The 23,300-nt window shown below is 40.4% G+C and overlaps 1 protein-coding gene across 1 annotated transcript; it reads right to left on the bottom strand.

Moving 5' to 3' along the window:
• Window positions 1–904: 904 nt before the first annotated feature.
• tbca (tubulin cofactor a) lies at window positions 905–21,538 on the bottom strand. The gene is made up of 4 exons (XM_063011355.1): window positions 21,349–21,538; window positions 8,060–8,165; window positions 3,575–3,661; window positions 905–1,117 (listed from the first exon to the last, which is right to left on the bottom strand). Exons 1-4 carry the CDS (start codon window positions 21,399–21,401, stop codon window positions 1,037–1,039), a joined length of 327 nt encoding a protein of 108 aa, XP_062867425.1. The 5' UTR covers window positions 21,402–21,538; the 3' UTR covers window positions 905–1,036.
• Window positions 21,539–23,300: the final 1,762 nt, after the last annotated feature.

The following is a 23,300-nucleotide window of genomic DNA, read 5'->3' as shown; positions in this document are numbered from 1 at the left end:
ATCTGAAGAACTGCAGTGTTGGTTGTGAGGAGATGAATAAGGTTGTAGAGAAGTGGAACATGCGTTCACTTAAAGTGATGAGGTTTAGGATTATCAATACTAATATTAGAACAATCACATTAGGAGATTGGGATATGATTAGTAAGGAATAGACTGGTGTTTATGAGAATCAGCATGGGACAGTGAAGTAATAGGGTAAAGTTTGGAGATCCAGGTAGTTAAGTTTAAATAGAGATTAGATTGTAATAATTAACAATGTGGGATGCATTAGAGACATGGTGTTTGATGGTTCTGTTAACAGTATGTGTTTAAGGTCTGAAATTTTAGTTTTGTTGGAATGGTTGTCACTGCTGTGTTTTGTGAATAAACAACTTTTGGTTTACTGATTGAGTTTGTAGGAACTTAATTTGTGGTTTGTACAACTAGGACAGACAAACAGATAGGATGGAAACACTTTCAAATTAAACAAAGAATTCAAAATACTTCAAATAATTGTGTAATATATTTGTTTAATAACTTAAGTGTGACCAAGATTTAGTATTAATTGGAAAGGGGACAATTCCTTTTACATACTACTGTATATCTTTACATAAACTGTACTTTTGGCAATACAGTTGTTGTGTGTGCTCTTGGTAAGAAAAAGTATTTTAAACACAGCTAAAATTGCAATGACAATTAAAGCTTAAAACCACACTAACAGTGTCATGCAGTCAGGTATAAAGCCATCCATATGGGGTATATTAGAGGTATATTAGGGGTATATTAGAGAACATTTGACAAGAGTACCTTAAAAATCCGCATTGTATGTCTTGATAAAGTGAGCCACTTTTAGAGCTGTTTTAACAACAGGTTCAGGGATGCTTTTTCAGGCGATTTAAACATATCACAAATAAAAAATCTGGTATGTAATTCGAAAGTTTATTTGATGCTTGTGTAAATTTGAACACAACAGATGTGTTTAGTAGTTAACTTTTATTTTAAAAGGTATAAAAAAAAAAAAAAGACACTTTTGACTGGGTGACTATGTGTTTGTACATTATCCATCCAGTTTAACTGAGTCTAAAATGCTTCTAGCCTCCCTGTATTCCTCCGACTCTGCCAGATCCTCCTCCATTTCCTGAAATACAAAGCAATACTTATAAAAAAAAATTTAAGAAATTGTAGATCACTTTAGAAAAATATACAAACCCTATTTTAGAAAAGGTTGGGACATTCTGTAAAGAAAAAATCAATGATTTGTTAATTTTCCTGAATAATTATTTAACTGACAAAAGTAGAAAAAAAGATTCCATTTTTCCACTGATTGATTTTTTTAAATAAAAACACATTTGGAATTTGATGCCTGCAACACTCTCCCAAAAAGTTGTGACAGAGACCATTGTCAGTTAAAAAATTGCAAATAATGTAGGCTTTCACCTTCTACTATACATAATATTGTATGGTAGATAAATGTCAGGGAATTTGGAGAGATGTTTAATGTTTTATCTTTAATGTGCATTTGAGCTCTCAGACGGCACTGCATCAGAAAACGTAGCCACATGGGCTTGAGAGTATTTCAGAAAACCATTGTCACTCAACACAGTCTACCGCTGAAGTCTTGTATCAAGCAGGAATGGACAAAAATCCTCTTGTAAAACTGCAACAATTAGTGTCCTCAGTAGTGTAGGGACAGTGGTAGCTTAGTGGTTAAGGTACCAGACTAGTAATCGGAAGGTTGTTGGTTTAAGCCCCACCACCACCAAGTTGCCATTGTTGGGCCCCTGAGCGAGGCCCTTAACCCTCAATTGCTCAAACTGTATTCAGTCATAATTGTAAGTCGCTTTGGATAAAAGCGTCTGCTAAATGACACAAATGTAAATGGAGTATCCCCATACTATCAAAAAGTCTTATTAATAGGAAAGGTGATAGAGCAAAGGGGTAAACATGCCTCCGTCCCAACTTTTTTGGTGTTACAGGCATCAATTCTAAATGAAACTTTGTATTTCTACTTTTATCAGTTAAATAAAGATTTGAGATGATTAACAAACGATAGACTACTTCTTCCTGTGTTTTACAAAATGTCTCAGTAGGAGTAGGGTTTTAATAAAAAAAAATTACAATCAGCTCCAAAATTTAAGACACACTTGCTAAAGATGGGTAAAACTTTTTCCCTATGAAAGACAATTAACTTTATCCAGCTGTTAAATAAAACTGGTGTTATATAAACAATTTAAGCAGCATGATTCTGGCCATTATTAGCCAGGAACATAAGATTATCATCAGAAAAAAAGGTTGTACCTTATAGACTTGTTATATATTGTCTTATTTTTTAATATTACATTACCATGCAAAACAGAAATTGGCAATAATGGTTTCCCTGAGATGACAAGGTCTATCATTATGTATTCATCACCGTATTTGAGGTGTACACATATATTTAGAATTAAATTTATCCACTGGCTTGCTTCAAACATAAAGTGTATAAAATATAGTGAACATTGATGGATAGAGCAGACTATAAGTGTTTAATGCACGAATTGACAAGTGCACACACATTCAGCTACTTACTAAAGTTAGAGATGGCACAGATATTAGTACCCAAACTGGTCAAAAAGACACACACACACAATGCTGAACAAATGCAAATTTAGCCTGACATACGACATTATTACTCATCAAATGTAGAGCTAAAGAGATGGCCAGTAAAATGAGCTTTTTGTTAATTTTATTTTTTGCATAAGTAAATTTCTTCATTGTGTTGTATAATACATCACAGTAATGGGTGTTCATAGAAGTTGTATGGTGGTTTAAATTAACCTGATTACAGAAAGACTGTACTACTTGTGTGTATATAGAGAACTATTGCAAAGAACTATATTGTTATCTGTATTGTTCTTATTAGTATAAGGCTTACAAAGAACTAAAATGTTATCCCAGTTTTTCCTCTTCCATACATTTGTGAGATTAATACAGCCCAAACCGTTTAATGCACAGACAGTTCAAACATTGTGTACTCACATAATCAAACAAAAGAATTAACAAACATTTCTTGTTTGATGGCAATAAAGATGTACAACTAACATTTAGAAGAGACAAATACACAAAAAGTAGTTAAAACAACTGTAAGATATTGTTTGTTTGTTTATTAGGATTTTAACGTCATGTCTTACACTTTGGTTACATTCATGACAGGAACGGTAGTTACTCATTACACAAGGTTCTTCAGTTCACAAGGTTATACCCAGCACAGTCCTGGACAATTTAGTATGTCCAATTCACCTCACTTGCATGTCTTTGGACTATTGGAGGAAACCGGAGTTCCCAGAGGAAACCCACGCAGACACAGGGAGAGCATGCAAACAACTATAAGATACAACAGCAGATTGTGTTTACTTGTTTTTAATTAAAAGTCTTTAAGATGTAGGACTGATGGTGACCAAAGAGCTGCCACATTTACACATTCTTGTCATTCTTAAACCATGAGAATTCAATGAGAAAATTTAAATTTAAATTCTCTGGCTTCCTAATATCTCTGTCTTCTAACAGATATTTTGCAGATCATTACAAGGGTGTGTGAGTGGGTGTAAGCACTTACCAGAAGTTGCTGTAGGTCAGCATGAGCCATGGCTAAACGGCGATGACAGTCAGGAATCATCATTTTAGACTCCTGCAGCACCTCTATCTAGCCAATTATAAAAAATATACACAAAAAAGAATTGTAATTAGAAAGAAAAAATTTGTAATTAAACTTTTTTTTACTAGTAGTTAAAAATCATGTATAGATTGATTGCTCTCCTATAAACAAGCTGTTGTTCAATGTACTGTCATATTTAGTTAGCACTACAAACTACAGAATGTATACATGCTAATTCTGAAATATGAATATATGCTTTCATATAAAACACGCTTTTGTAGTGTGTGCTGAATGAGGCCTGACATCATCTTGCTGAAAAAGCTGAAACATGGACTTATATGACCACAGCACACGTTTCCACTGTCCCTCAGTACATCTAAAATAAACTCGGCACAGAGAACTTAGACATTATGGCATAAAACTGATGTGTGGCCTTCTCTTTTCATGAGTTTCAGGTTGCATTTCTTGATGCAGCAGAATGTGTTAAGTGACAGCGGTACTCCCAAACCCATGTGTGATATTTATCACAGCAGTATGATGGTTTCTCATGCAATGCAGGTAAAGGGATTAAAATTCATGCACATTTAATAGTGGTTTGCAGCCTTGCCCTACATGGACTAAAGATTTTCCCTGGATTTAATGAATCATTTAACAATATTATGCAATAGACGGTAAACAACCTTAAGTATTTGCAATATTGCTTACAAATACTATTCTTTTTTTAACAAGTTTAGCACAAAAAGGTGAGCCAAAAAAATACTAAGCCTGATAGTTTTGATAGAATGATACACACACACATCCCAAACAGACCTTCTCACCAATAGTAATTTACACACTTGTTTTTGTGCTTCTTTTTCCTTCCTACTTTTTTGCTATTTTCTTTAAAAAAAAAAAAAAAAAAAGTCCTGCACAGTGGGACATATACAAGTCCTGCACAGTGGTCAGAAGGAGCCACGGTATCCAGGGTAATGTCAGCATACCACCAAGAAGGACAAACCACATCCAACAGGATTAACTGTGGACGCAAGAGGAAGCTGTCTGAAAGGGATGTTCGGGTGCTAACCCGGATTGTATCCAAAAAACATAAAACCACGGCTGCCCAAATCACGGCAGAATTAAATGTGCACCTCAACTCTCCTGTTTCCACCAGAACTGTCCGTCGGGAGCTCCACAGGGTCAACATACACGGCCGGGCTGCTATAGCCAAACCTTTGGTCACTCGTGCCAATGCCAAACGTCGGTTTCAATGGTGCAAGGAGCGCAAATCTTGGGCTGTGGACATGTATTGTTCTCTGATGAGTCCACCTTTACTGTTTCCCCCACATCCGGGAGAGTTACGGTGTGGAGAAGCCCCAAAGAAGCGTACCACCCAGACTGTTGCATGCCCAGAGTGAAGCATGGGGGTGGATCAGTGATGGTTTGGGCTGCCATATCATGGCATTCCCTTGGCCCAATACTTGTGCTAGATGGGCGCGTCACTGCCAAGGACTACCGAACCATTCTGGAGGACCATGTGCATCCAATGGTTCAAACATTGTATCCTGAAGGCGGTGCCGTGTATCAGGATGACAATGCACCAATACACACAGCAAGACTGGTGAAAGATTGGTTTGATGAACATGAAAGTGAAGTTGAACATCTCCCATGGCCTGCACAGTCACCAGATCTAAATATTATTGAGCCACTTTGGGGTGTTTTGGAGAAGCGAGTCAGGAAACGTTTTCCTCCACCAGCATCACGTAGTGACCTGGCCACTATCCTGCAAGAAGAATGGCTTAAAATCCCTCTGACCACTGTGCAGGACTTGTATATGTCATTTCCAAGACGAATTGACGCTGTATTGGCCGCAAAAGGAGGCCCTACACCATACTAATAAATTATTGTGGTCTAAAACCAGGTGTTTCAGTTTCATTGTCCAACCCCTGTATATATAAAATATATATATATATATATACAGTGTATCACAAAAGTGAGTACACCCCTCACATTTCTGCAGATATTTAAGTATATCTTTTCATGGGACAACACTGACAAAATTACACTTTGACACAATGAAAAGTAGTCTGTGTGCAGCTTATATAACAGTGTAAATTTATTCTTCCCTCAAAATAACTCAATATACAGCCATTAATGTCTAAACCACCGGCAACAAAAGTGAGTACACCCCTAAGAGACTACACCCCTAAGAGACTACACCCCTAAATGTCCAAATTGAGCACTGCTTGTCATTTTCCCTCCAAAATGTCATGTGATTTGTTAGTGTTACTAGGTCTCAGGTGTGCATAGGGAGCAGGTGTGTTCAATTTAGTAGTACAGCTCTCACACTCTCTCATACTGGTCACTGAAAGTTCCAACATGGCACCTCATGGCAAAGAACTCTCTGAGGATCTTAAAAGACGAATTGTTGCGCTACATGAAGATGGCCAAGGCTACAAGAAGATTGCCAACACCCTGAAACTGAGCTGCAGCACAGTGGCCAAGATCATCCAGCGTTTTAAAAGAGCAGGGTCCACTCAGAACAGACCTCGCGTTGGTCGTCCAAAGAAGCTGAGTGCACATGCTCAGCGTCACAACCAACTGCTGTCTTTGAAAGATAGGCGCAAGAGTGCTGTCAGCATTGCTGCAGAGATTGAAAAGGTGGGGGGTCAGCCTGTCAGTGCTCAGACCATACGCCGCACACTACATCAAATTGGTCTGCATGGCTGTCACCCCAGAAGGAAGCCTCTTCTGAAGTCTCTACACAAGAAAGCCCGCAAACAGTTTGCTGAAGACATGTCAACAAAGGACATGGATTACTGGAACCATGTCCTATGGTCTGATGAGACCAAGATTAATTTGTTTGGTTCAGATGGTCTCAAGCATGTGTGGCGGCAATCAGGTGAGGAGTACAAAGATAAGTGTGTCATGCCTACAGTCAAGCATGGTGGTGGGAATGCCATGGTCTGGGGCTGCATGAGTGCAGCAGGTGTTGGGGAGTTACATTTCATTGAGGGACACATGAACTCCAATATGTACTGTGAAATACTGAAGCAGAGCATGATCCCCTCCCTCCGGAAACTGGGTTGCAGGGCAGTGTTTCAGCATGATAATGACCCCAAACACACCTCTAAGACGACCACTGCTTTATTGAAGAGGCTGAGGGTAAAGGTGATGGACTGGCCAAGCATGTCTCCAGACCTAAACCCAATAGAACATCTTTGGGGCATCCTCAAGCGGAAGGTGGAGGAGCGCAAAGTCTCGAATATCCGCCAGCTCCGTGATGTCATCATGGAGGAGTGGAAAAGCATTCCAGTGGCAACCTGTGAAGCTCTGGTAAACTCCATGCCCAGGAGAGTTAAGGCAGTTCTGGGAAATAATGGTGGCCACACAAAATATTGACACTTCAGGAACTTTCACTAAGGGGTGTACTCACTTTTGTTGCTGGTGGTTTAGACATTAATGGCTGTATATTGAGTTATTTTGAGGAAAGAATAAATTTACACTGTTATATAAGCTGCACACAGACTACTTTTCATTGTGTCAAAGTGTCATTTTGTCAGTGTTGTCCCATGAAAAGATATACTTAAATATCTGCAGAAATGTGAGGGGTGTACTCACTTTTGTGATACACTGTATATCTGCTGTGGAAATACTGCAATTACTGCAATGGTCATGCTAAAGCTCTTTAAAAGTTAGTCTGCTATCAAGAACTACTATACTAACAATATCAATCAAATTTAAAGACATTGTCTACAAATACATTATTACTGTATATTACGATGCTATTTATATTGTTTATTAATTGTTTTTTTCGAAATCATGTCAAGCTGAAGTTAGTGTGTGAATGCATGTGTAAGCACGCATGCCGTTTCTTTTCCAGTCCACTAGGTGGCAACATATGGACCACGAACAGAGAAATGCCCCAGAAACCCATGATAAACAGAAACCCGTCATTGCAGTCAAACGTATTAATGGTATCTGTTTGTTTATTTTTAAATCATCAGGCAACAGCAACTTTGTCGGCAAAGTTCAACAAAAATATTAACAGGGTTTTTTATAACATTTTATTAGGCCACATATAGTAATTTCAAAAATTACTCATACCCTAAATACAATCTCTGGTCCTGTGCAGAGACTGTTTGCAGTTTAAATACAGTACTTAATATGTCTCCTTATGCTGTAATGACAGCATGCACTCAAGCTGACACAAGCTGCAAATTCTCATAATCCCGGTCATCACCGCATCATTTCACAGTATTCTATAGAGCATAATGTGATGGTACTTGATGCTTGACTTTATCTGTCTTCAAGTGCCTTCATAAATAAAGTTGTTGCAAAGCATTGTTTTGTGAGATTTGTAATCTTTTTTTTATAGAATTCAATAAAAAAAGTAAAACAAGCATTTTTCTGTCTCAGAATTTATATTCTTGTATTTTTATAGTTTACATTTTAATTTTTTTTATTTACCTGTTTTTTAATTACATACTCATCTCCTGATTCAGCTTTCAACTGCTCAATCTTCTCCTCTTGCTGTTTTGCCTCTTTTATGTATAATACCTCTTCCTTAGCCAGTCTAAGAAAGAAAAAGGACAGAAAGGAGTAAAGAAATAACAGGAAAACAAATAACAAAAGATTAAAATAACATACTGTCCCTGATGTGATGTCTGCGTACACTCAAATTTTATTTGAGTACAATTTTATTCCCTGATTGAGAACAAAACACTTAAGGTATATGACTACTATTACTGGCAGCATCTTCTTGCTTCAGCCAATTAATGGAAGAACCATCCTAAATCAATTAGTTTACTATGTAGAGTACCAGCTAGGGTTGCCAACTGGGGGGGGTAGGAACATTATCAAAATGTTTAATTTAAGCTGTTTAACATATATTATTTTCATTCTTTAATGATAAATCAGAACCATATTTTAGGTAAAAGAACATGCATAAACATCATGTAACATTTTTTCTCAATAGTGAAAACAAAATTTTTACATAATCCATCTTAACACCGACATGCAGCCCGGTTCTGGACTGCGTTGCTTAGGGGGGCAGTAAGAAAATTGGGGGAGGGTTGGGGCAATGCCCACCCCAGCGCCCCTCATAGCGCCGGCCCTGCTTGTGTTACTTTAGTTTCGCCCTAAGCCGGATTCGAACCTAGGGCAGAAGAACGTGCGCGATGCGCGCTGCCCACTGCGCTACTCAAACAGTGAAGTATTTATAGTGGTGGTAAATTCTTAACTATTAAATATTTAACTTATTACTTAGATTCATACACTGGAGTGAAGCCGGTTCAGCCAAATCATCTGAGTCAGAGGTGTTTCCAGTGAGTCGGCTCACTCGCCTTGCGTACTTAGCAGCAGCCAGTCAGAGGACTCGTAGAATCCGGGTTAATTAAGATTTCAGACTCGTGATTCCTGATTCAGTACAAAGATTCGAATCATTAACCCGGGTGATTCAGGAACCGCCCAGCTCTAGTATTGAACAGTCTAATCTGCAGCATTTCTCTCCCATTGATAAAAATACGGAACAAAGCGCGTCCCGTATCAGTTCAATACGGAACGCGACATTTAGTTTCCAAATACGGAACGATTCCGTATTTTACGGGACGGTTGGCAACCCTAGTACCAGCACAGAAAGTCCATCTACTTTTTATACACTAGTGTCTAGCGCCTTACTAGGGCATCATAGAACTTTGCTGAATCAATTTGCATTATAACTGTTTCCCAACACAGCTGCAGAAAACTGATAGTAATTCATAAGCCGAATACCCTGATTTGAACAGACATTTATATTTGCTGCTTTTAGCAGACACCTTTATCCTTTATATACAGTGTATCACAAAAGTGAGTACACCCCTCACATTTCTGCAGATATTTAAGTATATCTTTTCATGGGACAACACTGACAAAATGACACTTTGACACAATGAAAAGTAGTCTGTGTGCAGCTTATATAACAGTGTAAATGTATTCTTCCCTCAAAATAACTCAATATACAGCCATTAATGTCTAAACCACCGGCAACAAAAGTGAGTACACCCCTTAGTGAAAGTTCCTGAAGTGTCAATATTTTGTGTGGCCACCATTATTTCCCAGAACTGCCTTAACTCTCCTGGGCATGGAGTTTACCAGAGCTTCACAGGTTGCCACTGGAATGCTTTTCCACTCCTCCATGACGACATCACGGAGCTGGCGGATATTCGAGACTTTGCGCTCCTCCACCTTCCGCTTGAGGATGCCCCAAAGATGTTCTATTGGGTTTAGGTCTGGAGACATGCTTGGCCAGTCCATCACCTTTACCCTCAGCCTCTTCAATAAAGCAGTGGTCGTCTTAGAGGTGTGTTTGGGGTCATTATCATGCTGGAACACTGCCCTGCGACCCAGTTTCCGGAGGGAGGGGATCATGCTCTGCTTCAGTATTTCACAGTACATATTGGAGTTCATGTGTCCCTCAATGAAATGTAACTCCCCAACACCTGCTGCACTCATGCAGCCCCAGACCATGGCATTCCCACCACCATGCTTGACTGTAGGCATGACACACTTATCTTTGTACTCCTCACCTGATTGCCGCCACACATGCTTGAGACCATCTGAACCAAACAAATTAATCTTGGTCTCATCAGACCATAGGACATGGTTCCAGTAGTCCATGTCCTTTGTTGACATGTCTTCAGCAAACTGTTTGCGGGCTTTCTTGTGTAGAGACTTCAGAAGAGGCTTCCTTCTGGGGTGACAGCCATGCAGACCAATTTGATGTAGTGTGCGGCGTATGGTCTGAGCACTGACAGGCTGACCCCCCACCTTTTCAATCTCTGCAGCAATGCTGACAGCACTCCTGCGCCTATCTTTCAAAGACAGCAGTTGGATGTGACGCTGAGCACGTGCACTCAGCTTCTTTGGATGACCAACGCGAGGTCTTTTCTGAGTGGACCCTGCTCTTTTAAAACGCTGGATGATCTTGGCCACTGTGCTGCAGCTCAGTTTCAGGGTGTTGGCAATCTTCTTGAAGCCTTGGCCATCTTCATGTAGCGCAACAATTCGTCTTTTAAGATCCTCAGAGAGTTCTTTGCCATGAGGTGCCATGTTGGAACTTTCAGTGACCAGTATGAGAGAGTGTGAGAGCTGTACTACTAAATTGAACACACCTGCTCCCTATGCACACCTGAGACCTAGTAACACTAACAAATCACATTACATTTTGGAGGGAAAATGACAAGCAGTGCTCAATTTGGACATTTAGGGGTGTAGTCTCTTAGGGGTGTACTCACTTTTGTTGCCGGTGGTTTAGACATTAATGGCTGTATATTGAGTTATTTTGAGGGAAGAATAAATTTACACTGTTATATAAGCTGCACACAGACTACTTTTCATTGTGTCAAAGTGTCATTTTGTCAGTGTTGTCCCATGAAAAGATATACTTAAATATCTGCAGAAATGTGAGGGGTGTACTCACTTTTGTGATACACTGTATATACAGGGGTTGGACAAAATAACTGAAACACCTGTCATTTTAGTGTGGGAGGTTTCATGGCTAAATTGGACCAGTCTGGTGGCCAATCTTCATTAATTGCACATTGCACCAGTAAGAGCAGAGTGTGAAGGTTCAATTAGCAGGGTAAGAGCTTAGTTTTGCTCAAAATATTGCAATGCACACAACATTATGGGTGACATACCAGAGTTCAAAAGAGGACAAATTGTTGGTGCACGTCTTGCTGGCGCATCTGTGACCAAGACAGCAAGTCTTTGTGATGTATCAAGAGCCACGGTATCCAGGGTAATGTCAGCATACCACCAAGAAGGACAAACCACATCCAACAGGATTAACTGTGGACGCAAGAGGAAGCTGTCTGAAAGGGATGTTCGGGTGCTAACCCGGATTGTATCCAAAAAACATAAAACCACGGCTGCCCAAATCACGGCAGAATTAAATGTGCACCTCAACTCTCCTGTTTCCACCAGAACTGTCCGTCGGGAGCTCCACAGGGTCAATATACACGGCCGGGCTGCTATAGCCAAACCTTTGGTCACTCGTGCCAATGCCAAACGTCGGTTTTTAATGGTGCAAGGAGCGCAAATCTTGGGCTGTGGACAATGTGAAACATGTATTGTTCTCTGATGAGTCCACCTTTACTGTTTTCCCCACATCCCGGAGAGTTATGGTGTGGAGAAGCCCCAAAGAAGCGTACCACCCAGACTGTTGCATGCCCAGAGTGAAGCATGGGGGTGGATCAGTGATGGTTTGGGCTGCCATATCATGGCATTCCCTTGGCCCAATACTTGTGCTAGATGGGCGCGTCACTGCCAAGGACTACCGAACCATTCTGGAGGACCATGTGCATCCAATGGCGGTGCCGTGTATCAGGATAACAATGCACCAATACACACAGCAAGACTGGTGAAAGATTGGTTTGATGAACATGAAAGTGAAGTTGAACATCTCCCATGGCCTGCACAGTCACCAGATCTAAATATTATTGAGCCACTTTGGGGTGTTTTGGAGAAGCGAGTCAGGAAACGTTTTCCTCCACCAGCATCACGTAGTGACCTGGCCACTATCCTGCAAGAAGAATGGCTTAAAATCCCTCTGACCACTGTGCAGGACTTGTATATGTCATTTCCAAGACGAATTGACGCTGCATTGGCCGCAAAAGGAGGCCCTACACCATACTAATAAATTATTGTGGTCTAAAACCAGGTGTTTGTTATTTTGTCCAACCCCTGTATATATATATATATATATATATATATATATATATATATATATATATATATATATATATATATATATTAGGGCTGTCGAAGTTAACGCGATAATAACGCATTAACGCGATTTCAATTTAACGCGATTAAAAATAATAGTGCCGTTAACGCAAATTCTAGTTAATGTTGAGACTTGACTGGTAGAACTACAACGCTCGGTTACATTATGTTAACATTATGTTAAAACAAACGTTTTAATGTCGGACTTGCCACCGTTTTTCATTTGCGGTTTGTTAACATAATGTAACCGAGCGTTGTAGTGATGCACTTATAAAGAAATAAATACACGCTATATTCACAAGTTGTCGGGAGCAGAACACTTTTATTAACTTATTCTGTTAAGGTACCAAATACCGGAAAGCTGAGTCAAGTACGTTAGTCCATGAACTATGGAAGCCCCAAAGGGTCAAAACACACTCACTTCGTGTAGAAACGGCCATCAAACCATTGTCACAATACAACCACAGAAAAGTCTGTTACAATAACTACGCCTTATCCCACCTAAAGCACCGCTGATCTACAATGTTTGCTGATGGAGAAATTCTAAACTACAATCTGACATTTACTGCCTAGTATGTGAGTGAATAAAACTCCCTTACAGTTTTCTCTTGTCCCAGCAGTTTTTAACATCAGTACATTTAGCATAAAATGTGTTCACCATTTTAATTGTAACATTTCACATAAAAATCCTTGTTTTCTATAACATTTACACAGATTTTTTTTAATGCGATTAATCGCGATTAACTATATGAAATTCTGAGATTAATCGCGATTAAAAAATTTAATCGTTTGACAGCCCTAACATATATACAGTGTATCACGAAAGTGAGTACACCCCTCACATTTCTGCAAATATTTCATTATATCTTTTCATGGGACAACACTATAGACATGAAACTTGGATATAACTAAGAGTAGTCAGTGTACAGCTTGTATAGCAGTGTAGATTTACTGTCTTCTGAAAATAACTCAACACACAGCCATTAATGTCTAAATAGCTGGCAACATAAGTGAGTACACCCCACAGTGAACATGTCCAAATTGAGCCTAAAGTGTCAATATTTTGTGTGACCACCATTATTATCACTGCCTTAACCCTCCTGGGCATGGAATTCACCAGAGCTGCACAGGTTGCTACTGGAATCCTCTTCCACTCCTCCGTGATGACATCACGGAGCTGGTGGATGTTAGACACCTTAAACTCCTCCACCTTCCACTTGAGGATGCGCCACAGGTGCTCAATTGGGTTTAGTCCATCACCTTTACCTTCAGCTTCCTCAGCAAGGCAGTTGTCATCTTGGAGGTTGTGTTTGGGGTCGTTATCCTGTTGGAAAACTGCCATGAGGCCCAGTTTTCGAAGGGAGGGGATCATGCTCTGTTTCAGAATGTCACAGTACATGTTGGAATTCATGTTTCCCTCAATGAACTGCAGCTCCCCAGTGCCAGCAACACTCATGCAGCCCAAGACCATGATGCTACCACCACCATGCTTGACTGTAGGCAAGATACAGTTGTCTTGGTACTTCTCACCAGGGCGCCGCCACACATGCTGGACACCATCTGAGCCAAACAAGTTTATCTTGGTCTCGTCAGACCACAGGGCAGTCCAGTAATCCATGTTCTTGGACTGCTTGTCTTCAGCAAACTGTTTGCTGGCTTTCTTGTGCGTCAGCTTCCTTCTGGGATGACGACCATGCAGACCGAGTTGATGCAGTGTGCGGCGTATGGTCTGAGCACTGACAGGCTGACCTCCCACGTCTTCAACCTCTGCAGCAATGCTGGCAGCACTCATGTGTCTATTTTTTAAAGCCAACCTCTGGATATGACGCCGAACACGTGGACTCAACTTCTTTGGTCGACCCTGGCGAAGCCTGTTCCGAGTGGAACCTGTCCTGGAAAACCGCTGTATGACCTTGGCCACCATGCTGTAGCTCAGTTTCAGGGTGTTAGCAATCTTCTTATAGCCCAGGCCATCTTTGTGGAGAGCAACAATTCTATTTCTCACATCCTCAGAGAGTTCTTTGCCATGAGGTGCCATGTTGAATATCCAGTGGCCAGTATGAGAGAATTGTACCCAAAACACCAAATTTAACAGCCCTGCTCCCCATTTACACCTGGGACCTTGACACATGACACCAGGGAGGGACAACGACACATTTGGGCACAATTTGGACATGTTCACTGTGGGGTGTACTCACTTATGTTGCCAGCTATTTAGACATTAATGGCTGTGTGTTGAGTTATTTTCAGAAGACAGTAAATCTACACTGCTATACAAGCTGTACACTGACTATTCTAAGTTATATCCAAGTTTCATGTCTATAGTGTTGTCCCATGAAAAGATATAATGAAATATTTGCAGAAATGTGAGGGGTGTACTCACTTTTGTGATACACTGTATATATATATATATATATATATATATATATATATACAGGTCCTTCTCAAAAAATTTGCATATTGTGATAAAGTTCATTATTTTCCATAATGTAATGATAAAAATTAAACTTTCATATATTTTAGATTCATTGCACACCAACTGAAATATTTCATGTGTAAGACACAGAAAGAAATTTCTGAACGAATAGGCTGTTCCCAGAGTGCTGTATCAAGGCACCTCAGTGGGAAGTCTGTGGGAAGGAAAAAGTGTGGCAGAAAACGCTGCACAACGAGAAGAGGTGACCGGACCCTGAGGAAGATTGTGGAGAAGGGCCGATTCCAGACCTTGGGGGACCTGCGGAAGCAGTGGACTGAGTCTGGAGTAGAAACATCCAGAGCCACCGTGCACAGGCGTGTGCAGGAAATGGGCTACAGGTGCCGCATTCCCCAGGTCAAGCCACTTTTGAACCAGAAACAGCGGCAGAAGCGCCTGACCTGGGCTACAGAGAAGCAGCACTGGACTGTTGCTCAGTGGTCCAAAGTACTGTTTTCGGAAATCAAGGTGCCAGAGTCTGGAGGAAGACTGGGGAGAAGGAAATGCCAAAATGCCTGAAGTCCAGTGTCAAGTACCCACAGTCAGTGATGGTCTGGGGTGCCATGTCAGCTGCTGGTGTTGGTCCACTGTGTTTTATCAAGGGCAGGGTCAATGCAGCTAGCTATCAGGAGATTTTGGAGCACTTCATGCTTCCATCTGCTGAAAAGCTTTATGGAGATGAAGATTTCATTTTTCAGCACGACCTGGCACCTGCTCACAGTGCCAAAACCACTGGTGAATGGTTTACTGACCATGGTATTACTGTGCTCAATTGGCCTGCCAACTCTCCTGACCTGAACCCCATAGAGAATCTGTGGGATATTGTGAAGAGAAAGTTGAGAGACACAAGACCCAACACTCTGGATGAGCTTAAGGCCGCTATCGAAGCATCCTGGGCCTCCATAACACCTCAGCAGTGCCACAGGCTGATTGCCTCCATGCCACGCCGCATTGAAGCAGTCATTTCTGCAAAAGGATTCCCGACCAAGTATTGAGTGCATAACTGAACATAATTATTTGAAGGTTGACTTTTTTTGTATTAAAAACACTTTTCTTTTATTGGTCGGATGAAATATGCTAATTTTTTGAGATAGGAATTTTGGGTTTTCATGAGCTGTATGCCAAAATCATCAGTATTAAAACAATAAAAGACCTGAAATATTTCAGTTGGTGTGCAATGAATCTAAAATATATGAAAGTTTAATTTTTATCATTACATTATGGAAAATAATGAACTTTATCACAATATGCTAATTTTTTGAGAAGGACCTGTATATATATACATATATATACATATATACATATATACAGGTATCACAAAAGTTAGTACACCCCTCACATTTCTGCAAATATTTCATTATATCTTTTCATGGGACAACACTATAGACATGAAACTTGGATATAACTTAGAGTAGTCAGTGTACAGCTTGTATAGCAGTGTAGATTGTCTAAATAGCTGGCAACATAAGTGAGTACACCCCACAGTGAACATGTCCAAATTGTGCCCAAATGTGTCGTTGTCCCTCCCTGGTGTCATGTGTCAAGGTCCCAGGTGTAAATGGGGAGCAGGGCTGTTAAATTTGGTGTTTTGGGTACAATTCTCTCATACTGGCCACTGGATATTCAACATGGCACCTCATGGCAAAGAACTCTCTGAGGATGTGAGAAATAGAATTGTTGCTCTCCACAAAGATGGCCTGGGCTATAAGAAGATTGCTAACACCCTGAAACTGAGCTACAGCATGGTGGCCAAGGTCATACAGCGGTTTTCCAGGACAGGTTCCACTCGGAACAGGCTTCGCCAGGGTCGACCAAAGAAGTTGAGTCCACGTGTTCGGCGTCATATCCAGAGGTTGGCTTTAAAAAATAGACACATGAGTGCTGCCAGCATTGCTGCAGAGGTTGAAGACGTGGGAGGTCAGCCTGTCAGTGCTCAGACCATACACCGCATACTGCATCAACTCGGTCTGCATGGTCGTCATCCCAGAAGGAAGCTGACGCACAAGAAAGCCAGCAAACAGTTTGCTGAAGACAAGCAGTCCAAGAACATGGATTACTGGAATGCCCTGTGGTCTGACGAGACCAAGATAAACTTGTTTGGCTCAGATGGTGTCCAGCATGTGTGGCGGCGCCCTGGTGAGAAGTACCAAGACAACTGTATCTTGCCTACAGTCAAGCATGGTGGTGGTAGCATCATGGTCTTGGGCTGCATGAGTGTTGCTGGCACTGGGGAGCTGCAGTTCATTGAGGGAAACATGAATTCCAACATGTACTGTGACATTCTGAAACAGAGCATGATCCCCTCCCTTCGAAAACTGGGCCTCATGGCAGTTTTCCAACAGGATAACGACCCCAAACACAACCTCCAAGATGACAACTGCCTTGCTGAGGAAGCTGAAGGTAAAGGTGATGGACTAAACCCAATTGAGCACCTGTGGCGCATCCTCAAGTGGAAGGTGGAGGAGTTTAAGGTGTCTAACATCCACCAGCTCCGTGATGTCATCACGGAGGAGTGGAAGAGGATTCCAGTAGCAACCTGTGCAGCTCTGGTGAATTCCATGCCCAGGAGGGTTAAGGCAGTGATAATAATGGTGGTCACACAAAATATTTACACTTTAGGCACAATTTGGACATGTTCACTGTGGGGTGTACTCACTTATGTTGGCAGCTATTTAGACATTAATGGCTGTGTGTTGAGTTATTTTCAGAAGAAAGTAAATCTACACTGCTATACAAGTTGTACACTGACTACTCTTAGTTATATCCAAGTTTCATGTCTATAGTGTTGTCCCATGAAAAGATATAATGAAATATTTGCAGAAATGTGAGGGGTGTACTCACTTTCGTGATACACTGTATACACAGTGGGGCCAAAAAGTATTTAGTCAGCCACTGATTGTGCAAGTTCTCCTACTTAGAAAGATGAGAGAGGTCTGTAATTTTCATCATAGGTACACTTCAACTATGAGAGACAAAATGAGAAAAAAAAATCCAGGAAATCACATTGTAGGATTTTTAAAGAATTTATTTGTAAATTATGGTGGAAAATAAGTATTTGGTCACCCACAAACAAGCAAGATTTCTGGCTCTCACAGACCTGTAACTTCTTCTTTAAGAAGCTCTTCTGTCCTCCACTCGTTACCTGTATTAATGGCACCTGTTTGACCTCGTTATCTGTATAAAAGACACCTGTCCACAGCCTCAAACAGTCAGACTCCAAACTCAACCATGGCCAAGACAAAAGAGCTGTCGAAGGACACCAGGAAGAAAATTGTAGACCTGCACCAGGCTGGGAAGAGTGAATCTACAATAGGCAAGCAGGTTGGTGTGAATAAATCAACTGTGGGAGCAATTGTAAGAAAATGGAAGACATACAAGACCATTGATAATCTCCCTCGATCTGGGGCCCCACGCAAGATCTCATCCCATGGGGTCAAAATGATCATGAGAACGGTGAGCAAAAATCCCAGAACTACACAGAGGGACCTGATGAATGACCTGCAGAGAGCTGGGACCAAAGTAACAAAGGCTACCATCAGTAACACACTACACCGAGAGGGACTCAAATCCTGCAGTGCCAGGCATGTCCCCCTGCTTAAGCCAGTACATGTCCAGGCCCGTCTGAAGTTTGCCAGAGAGCATATGGATGATCCAGAAGAGGATTGGGAGAATATCATGTGGTCAGATGAAACCAAAATGGAACTTTTTGGTAAAAACTCAACTCGTCGTGTTTGGAGGGAGAAGAATGCTGAGTTGCATCCTAAGAACACCATACCTACTGTGAAGCATAGGGGTGGAAACATCATGCTTTGGGGCTGTTTTTCTGCAAAGGGGACAGGACGACTGATCCGTGTTAAGGGAAGAATGAACGGGGCCATGTATCGTGAGATTTTAAGCCAAAACCTCCTTTCATCAGTGAGAGCATTGAAGATGGAACGTGGCTGGGTCTTCCAGCATGACAATGATCCCACACACCACTCGGGCAACGAAGGAGTGGCTCCGTAAAAAGCATTTCAAGGTCCTGGAGTGGCCTAGCCAGTCTCCAGACCTCAACCCGATAGAAAATTTGTGGAGGGAGTTGAAAGTCCGTGTTGCCCAGCGACAGCCCCAAACCATCACTGCTCTAGAGGAGATCTGCATGGAGGAATGGGCCAAAATACCAGCTAAAGTGTGTGCAAACCTGGTGAAGACTTACAGGAAATGTTTGACTTTTGTCATTGCCAACAAAGGTTATGTTACAAAGTATTGAGTTGAATTTTTGTTATTGACCAAATACTTATTTTCCACCATAATTTACAAATAAATTCTTTAAAAATCCTACAATGTGATTTCCTGGATTTTTTTTTTCTGATTTTGTCTCTCATAGTGTACCTATGATGAAAATTACAGACCTCTCTCATCTTTCTAAGTAGGAGAACTTGCACAATCAGTGGCTGACTAAATACTTTTTGGCCCCACTGTAATATGTACTGACACACGGGCAAAATTGTGATGGCTAGACGACTGGGTCAGAGCATCTCCAAAACTGCAGCTCTTGTGGAGTGTTTCCGGTCTGCAGTGGTCAGTATCTATCAAAAGTGGTCCAAGGACAAAACAGTGGTAAACCGGCGACAGGCCAAGGCTCATTGATGCACGTGGGGACCGAAGGCTGCTCCGTGTGGTCTGATCCAACACACGAGCTACTGTAGCTCAAATTGCTGAAGAAGTTAATGCTGGTTCTAATAGAAAGGTGTCAGAATACACAGTGCATCGCAGTTTGTTGCGTATGGGGCTGCATAGCCGCAGACCAGTCAGGGTGCCCATGCTGACCCCTGTACACTGCCGAAAGTGGCAACAATGGGCACGTAAGCATCAAAACTGGACCACAGAGCAATGGAAGGTGGCGGTCTGGTCTGATGAATCACATTTTCTTTTGCATCATGTGGATGGACGGGTGCATGTGCATCGCTTATCTGGGGAACACATGGCACCAGGCTGCACTATGGGAAGAAGACAAGCCAGCAGAGGCAGTGTAATGCTTTGGGCAATGTTCTGCTTGGAAACCTTGTCTGAGTTAATTACACATACAGTTCTCAAAAAAAATAAAGACTACAGCAGAATTATCAATATGGCTGCTTTACTATTTACTATGATTGTATAAGTGTGTATAGTCGTGTTTAAGTAAAATAAACATTTTTGTATTATTCTATAAAACTATAACAACATTCCTATTCCAAATAAAAAATATTGACATTAAGATATTTAATTTGCGGGACATGACAACTGTTTTAGGTCCTCAGATGGTGCTTTAGCCCACCGCTGCTCTCGAGTTTAAAAATCAGCTCTGCTATTGACCTGACCGGGTGTTCAACAGACATAATTTTGCAGCAAATACAAAGTTTTATATATTTAAACTTATATCCCACTTGACATGTCAGCAACACTAGATTCATTAGTTTAAAAAATAAATAAATAATCATGGCTTGGTGCTCAGGTGGCACGCTAGCCCACCACTGCTGAAATCTCTAGTTTGAATCACAGCTCTGCTATCGGCCAGCCGAGCACCTATGCAGACATAATTGCCTGTCTAAAGGCGGGCAAGCCGAAGGAATTGCTCAATTGTGGCCTCTGCTGACTAGTCGATGGTACCTGCACAAAAGTGGGTAATAATGGAGATTAGTACATGACTGTATGTGACTCTAATCCCTGTGTGAACCCGTTTAGTGCAAGTGAAAAGAAACAGTTGGCTACTGCACAGGTGTTGAATGGGGCTCGTATTAGGTACTTCCTTCCTTAGTCAGACTACAGGTCTGCAGCAGTGGAGGAAATACAACTGGGTAATTGAACACGACTGGATTGGGAGCACAAGAGGAAATACATAAATAGAAAAATCATGGCTCAAACAATTTTGCCCATTTTTAAAACAATTATACATATAGTAGTGTTCGAATAAATTTCATTTTAATGACTGCACATTCATGGCAGTTTGACTTTGTTTTTAAGAAAAAAGTTTAAAGTTCGAAGTATTTTAAGTATCACTGCATATGTGTACTCCAACTAGGAAATAGGCTACAAATCGGTTTAGCCGATCGGTTTACAAATTGTGTTTAGCATTTTGCCACTGCTGAGTCTTGCTGTTTGTTTCCTTCCCTCGCGTCCTAGAGCTGGAGTTATGAATATAAAAAAGAAAATTGTTCATTTTTGTTCTCATCAATGACAAAGGTTAACTCTATAAACCAGAGTGGCGTGCGAAATACAGTGTTTTACTTGCCGTTTTATGATGTGCTGTGTTTTAGCTTAAAGATGCTAAATATGTAAGTTAACGAATGTCCACAATATTAACAGTGAAACATTTTTGTTACAAAAATATTTATTGTGCTACGTGAAACTGTAGTCAACACGCACTTAGCCAGTTTGTGAGCCAGTTAACTAACTAGGTAGGATTATTTAACTATATTTGCTGTTGTTCATTACCTAGCTTCAAAGAAATATCACACATGCTAACAATACATAACACAATAACACATATCCGTGCACTTACCGTTTCACGACTCCCGTCTTTATTTTTATCTGGCGTATTCTTGGGTCCGTCATAATTAAACTGGTTTTAAAAATTAAATGTGTAACGGCTAAGATACGTAATGCTACAGAATACACAACTGCGCCTGTGTACACCAGAGGCAGAGGTTTTAGCTATGTCATTGTGTTTTTGTCCACCCGTTTTGAGGCAAATCCCGCCTCATTCGTTAAGATTGACACGTAGACCCGTATTCGCTTGTTAAGTGTGACGTCACGCGTCATTTCCGGGGCCAAACGAACCTAATCGCAAACGCAAACAACTATGGCTAAACCTGTGAACCTTTTTATATATATATTGTAAGATCCATATTGCATTAATTGTAATGATCTATGTTTATTGTCATAAATATTTTCTGTTTGGTTAAAGAATACTTATTTGAGGTGACTTGGTATTTCAGCTATTGATGATTTTTCCTGGTAATCAGTGTATGCTGTTATTCATTAGTCCTCTTCGGTGGAGCCTGCGGGGGGCAGAATTGTACTGACTCTATATACTGACAATATTTATCAAATATACGGAAAGAAAGAGGACGTGGAGCAATAGATTTATGATCGTAGTTTTGTTTGTTATACGCCAATTGCGAACATAGTGAGTTTTTATAAGAAACTTGGATTAACGGATAAGTCAATGTAAGAAGAAAGTTAAAATAAATTCTGTTTGTGGAAAACTTGTGTTGCTGTCGTTGGAAATTGGATTTACAAACATTACCCGAGTCATAAATGTCTAGTCCTTCTCAATAGCTGTCTGGACGAGAAAAGGTCTTATTATATACATATATTATATATATATTAGAAACATACATTAAGATACAAATAAGACAAGATGTGCAGTACACTAGTGCACTTCAGGTAATCTGAATATCATGAAAAGTTCATGTCATTAATTCATTTAATGTCGCGGTCATATTTTTAATTCATTACATGAAAACTGACATTTCTAACTCTTTGGTTTTACTTTTAATCAGTATAGCTTATAGCTTATATAGTAAAAATCCAGAATCTCACATTATTATATGAAATAAATAAAAAAAAGCTTGAAACACGTGTAATGAATATACAGTACAATGACAGTTTATCTTTTTACATTGAATTATGAACAAAAATATTACTTCATGACATTAATCGCAAGGAAAGAGGTAAAAAGACGGTTGGGTAGTTTTTTTTCGACTCGGACCTGTTGAAGCAGTACAGCACACAGCACTGTGGCTTATTGAAAATACGAGGGACTCGGCCAACTTGGACCCGGATGTGACGTATCATAAGGTCGACACGTCACCACTTAACAAGCGGATAGGCACGAGACTGTAACATAGAATAGGGATTTAGAAGAATATTGGTAAAAAATGGTACGTTTTAAGGCAACTGTGGTTGCTGGTATTATATTTTGCTTAAACCACCCTGTTTGGACCACAAAGCTGCGTCATATGATAAATGCCTCAAATCAATGAATGAATTGACGTTAACTTTTCAGGTTAAGTTACTTAAAAAAAAGGTCAGCTATTGTTGTGTTCGTAAACTTTTGTTATTTATTTGTAGATAGGCACTGCTACAAATTACATAGGTGCCAATTTTTACCTTACAGGACAGGAAAACCAAATTTTTTCACTTTTTATTTAAATACTTTAAGGATAAATACTAGTGGTATGTTTTGACTGTGTTGTAGGTTAAAGACCCTCATCACAACCTTCAACATGGGGTTAGTTTTATGTCACTTACCAACTTAGAAATTTTATTTTCCTTTTTTTCTCAAAAATTTAAACTGTCAACAAAGGTCACACAGAAAAATTGAAACATCAAAAACACCCACAGTTCTGCTGGCATAAAGAGGTCAGAGGACAATGTCTATGGGTCATTCCTACAATTCAGTGCTTTTGTGTCCCCAGTACTGATCATTGTATTTATGAAGTAAATTTT

Source organism: Trichomycterus rosablanca, chromosome 16 (genome assembly GCF_030014385.1).
Source record: "Trichomycterus rosablanca isolate fTriRos1 chromosome 16, fTriRos1.hap1, whole genome shotgun sequence".
Classification (NCBI taxonomy): domain Eukaryota; kingdom Metazoa; phylum Chordata; class Actinopteri; order Siluriformes; family Trichomycteridae; genus Trichomycterus; species Trichomycterus rosablanca.
This window is presented reverse-complemented; position numbering and strand designations above follow the sequence as displayed.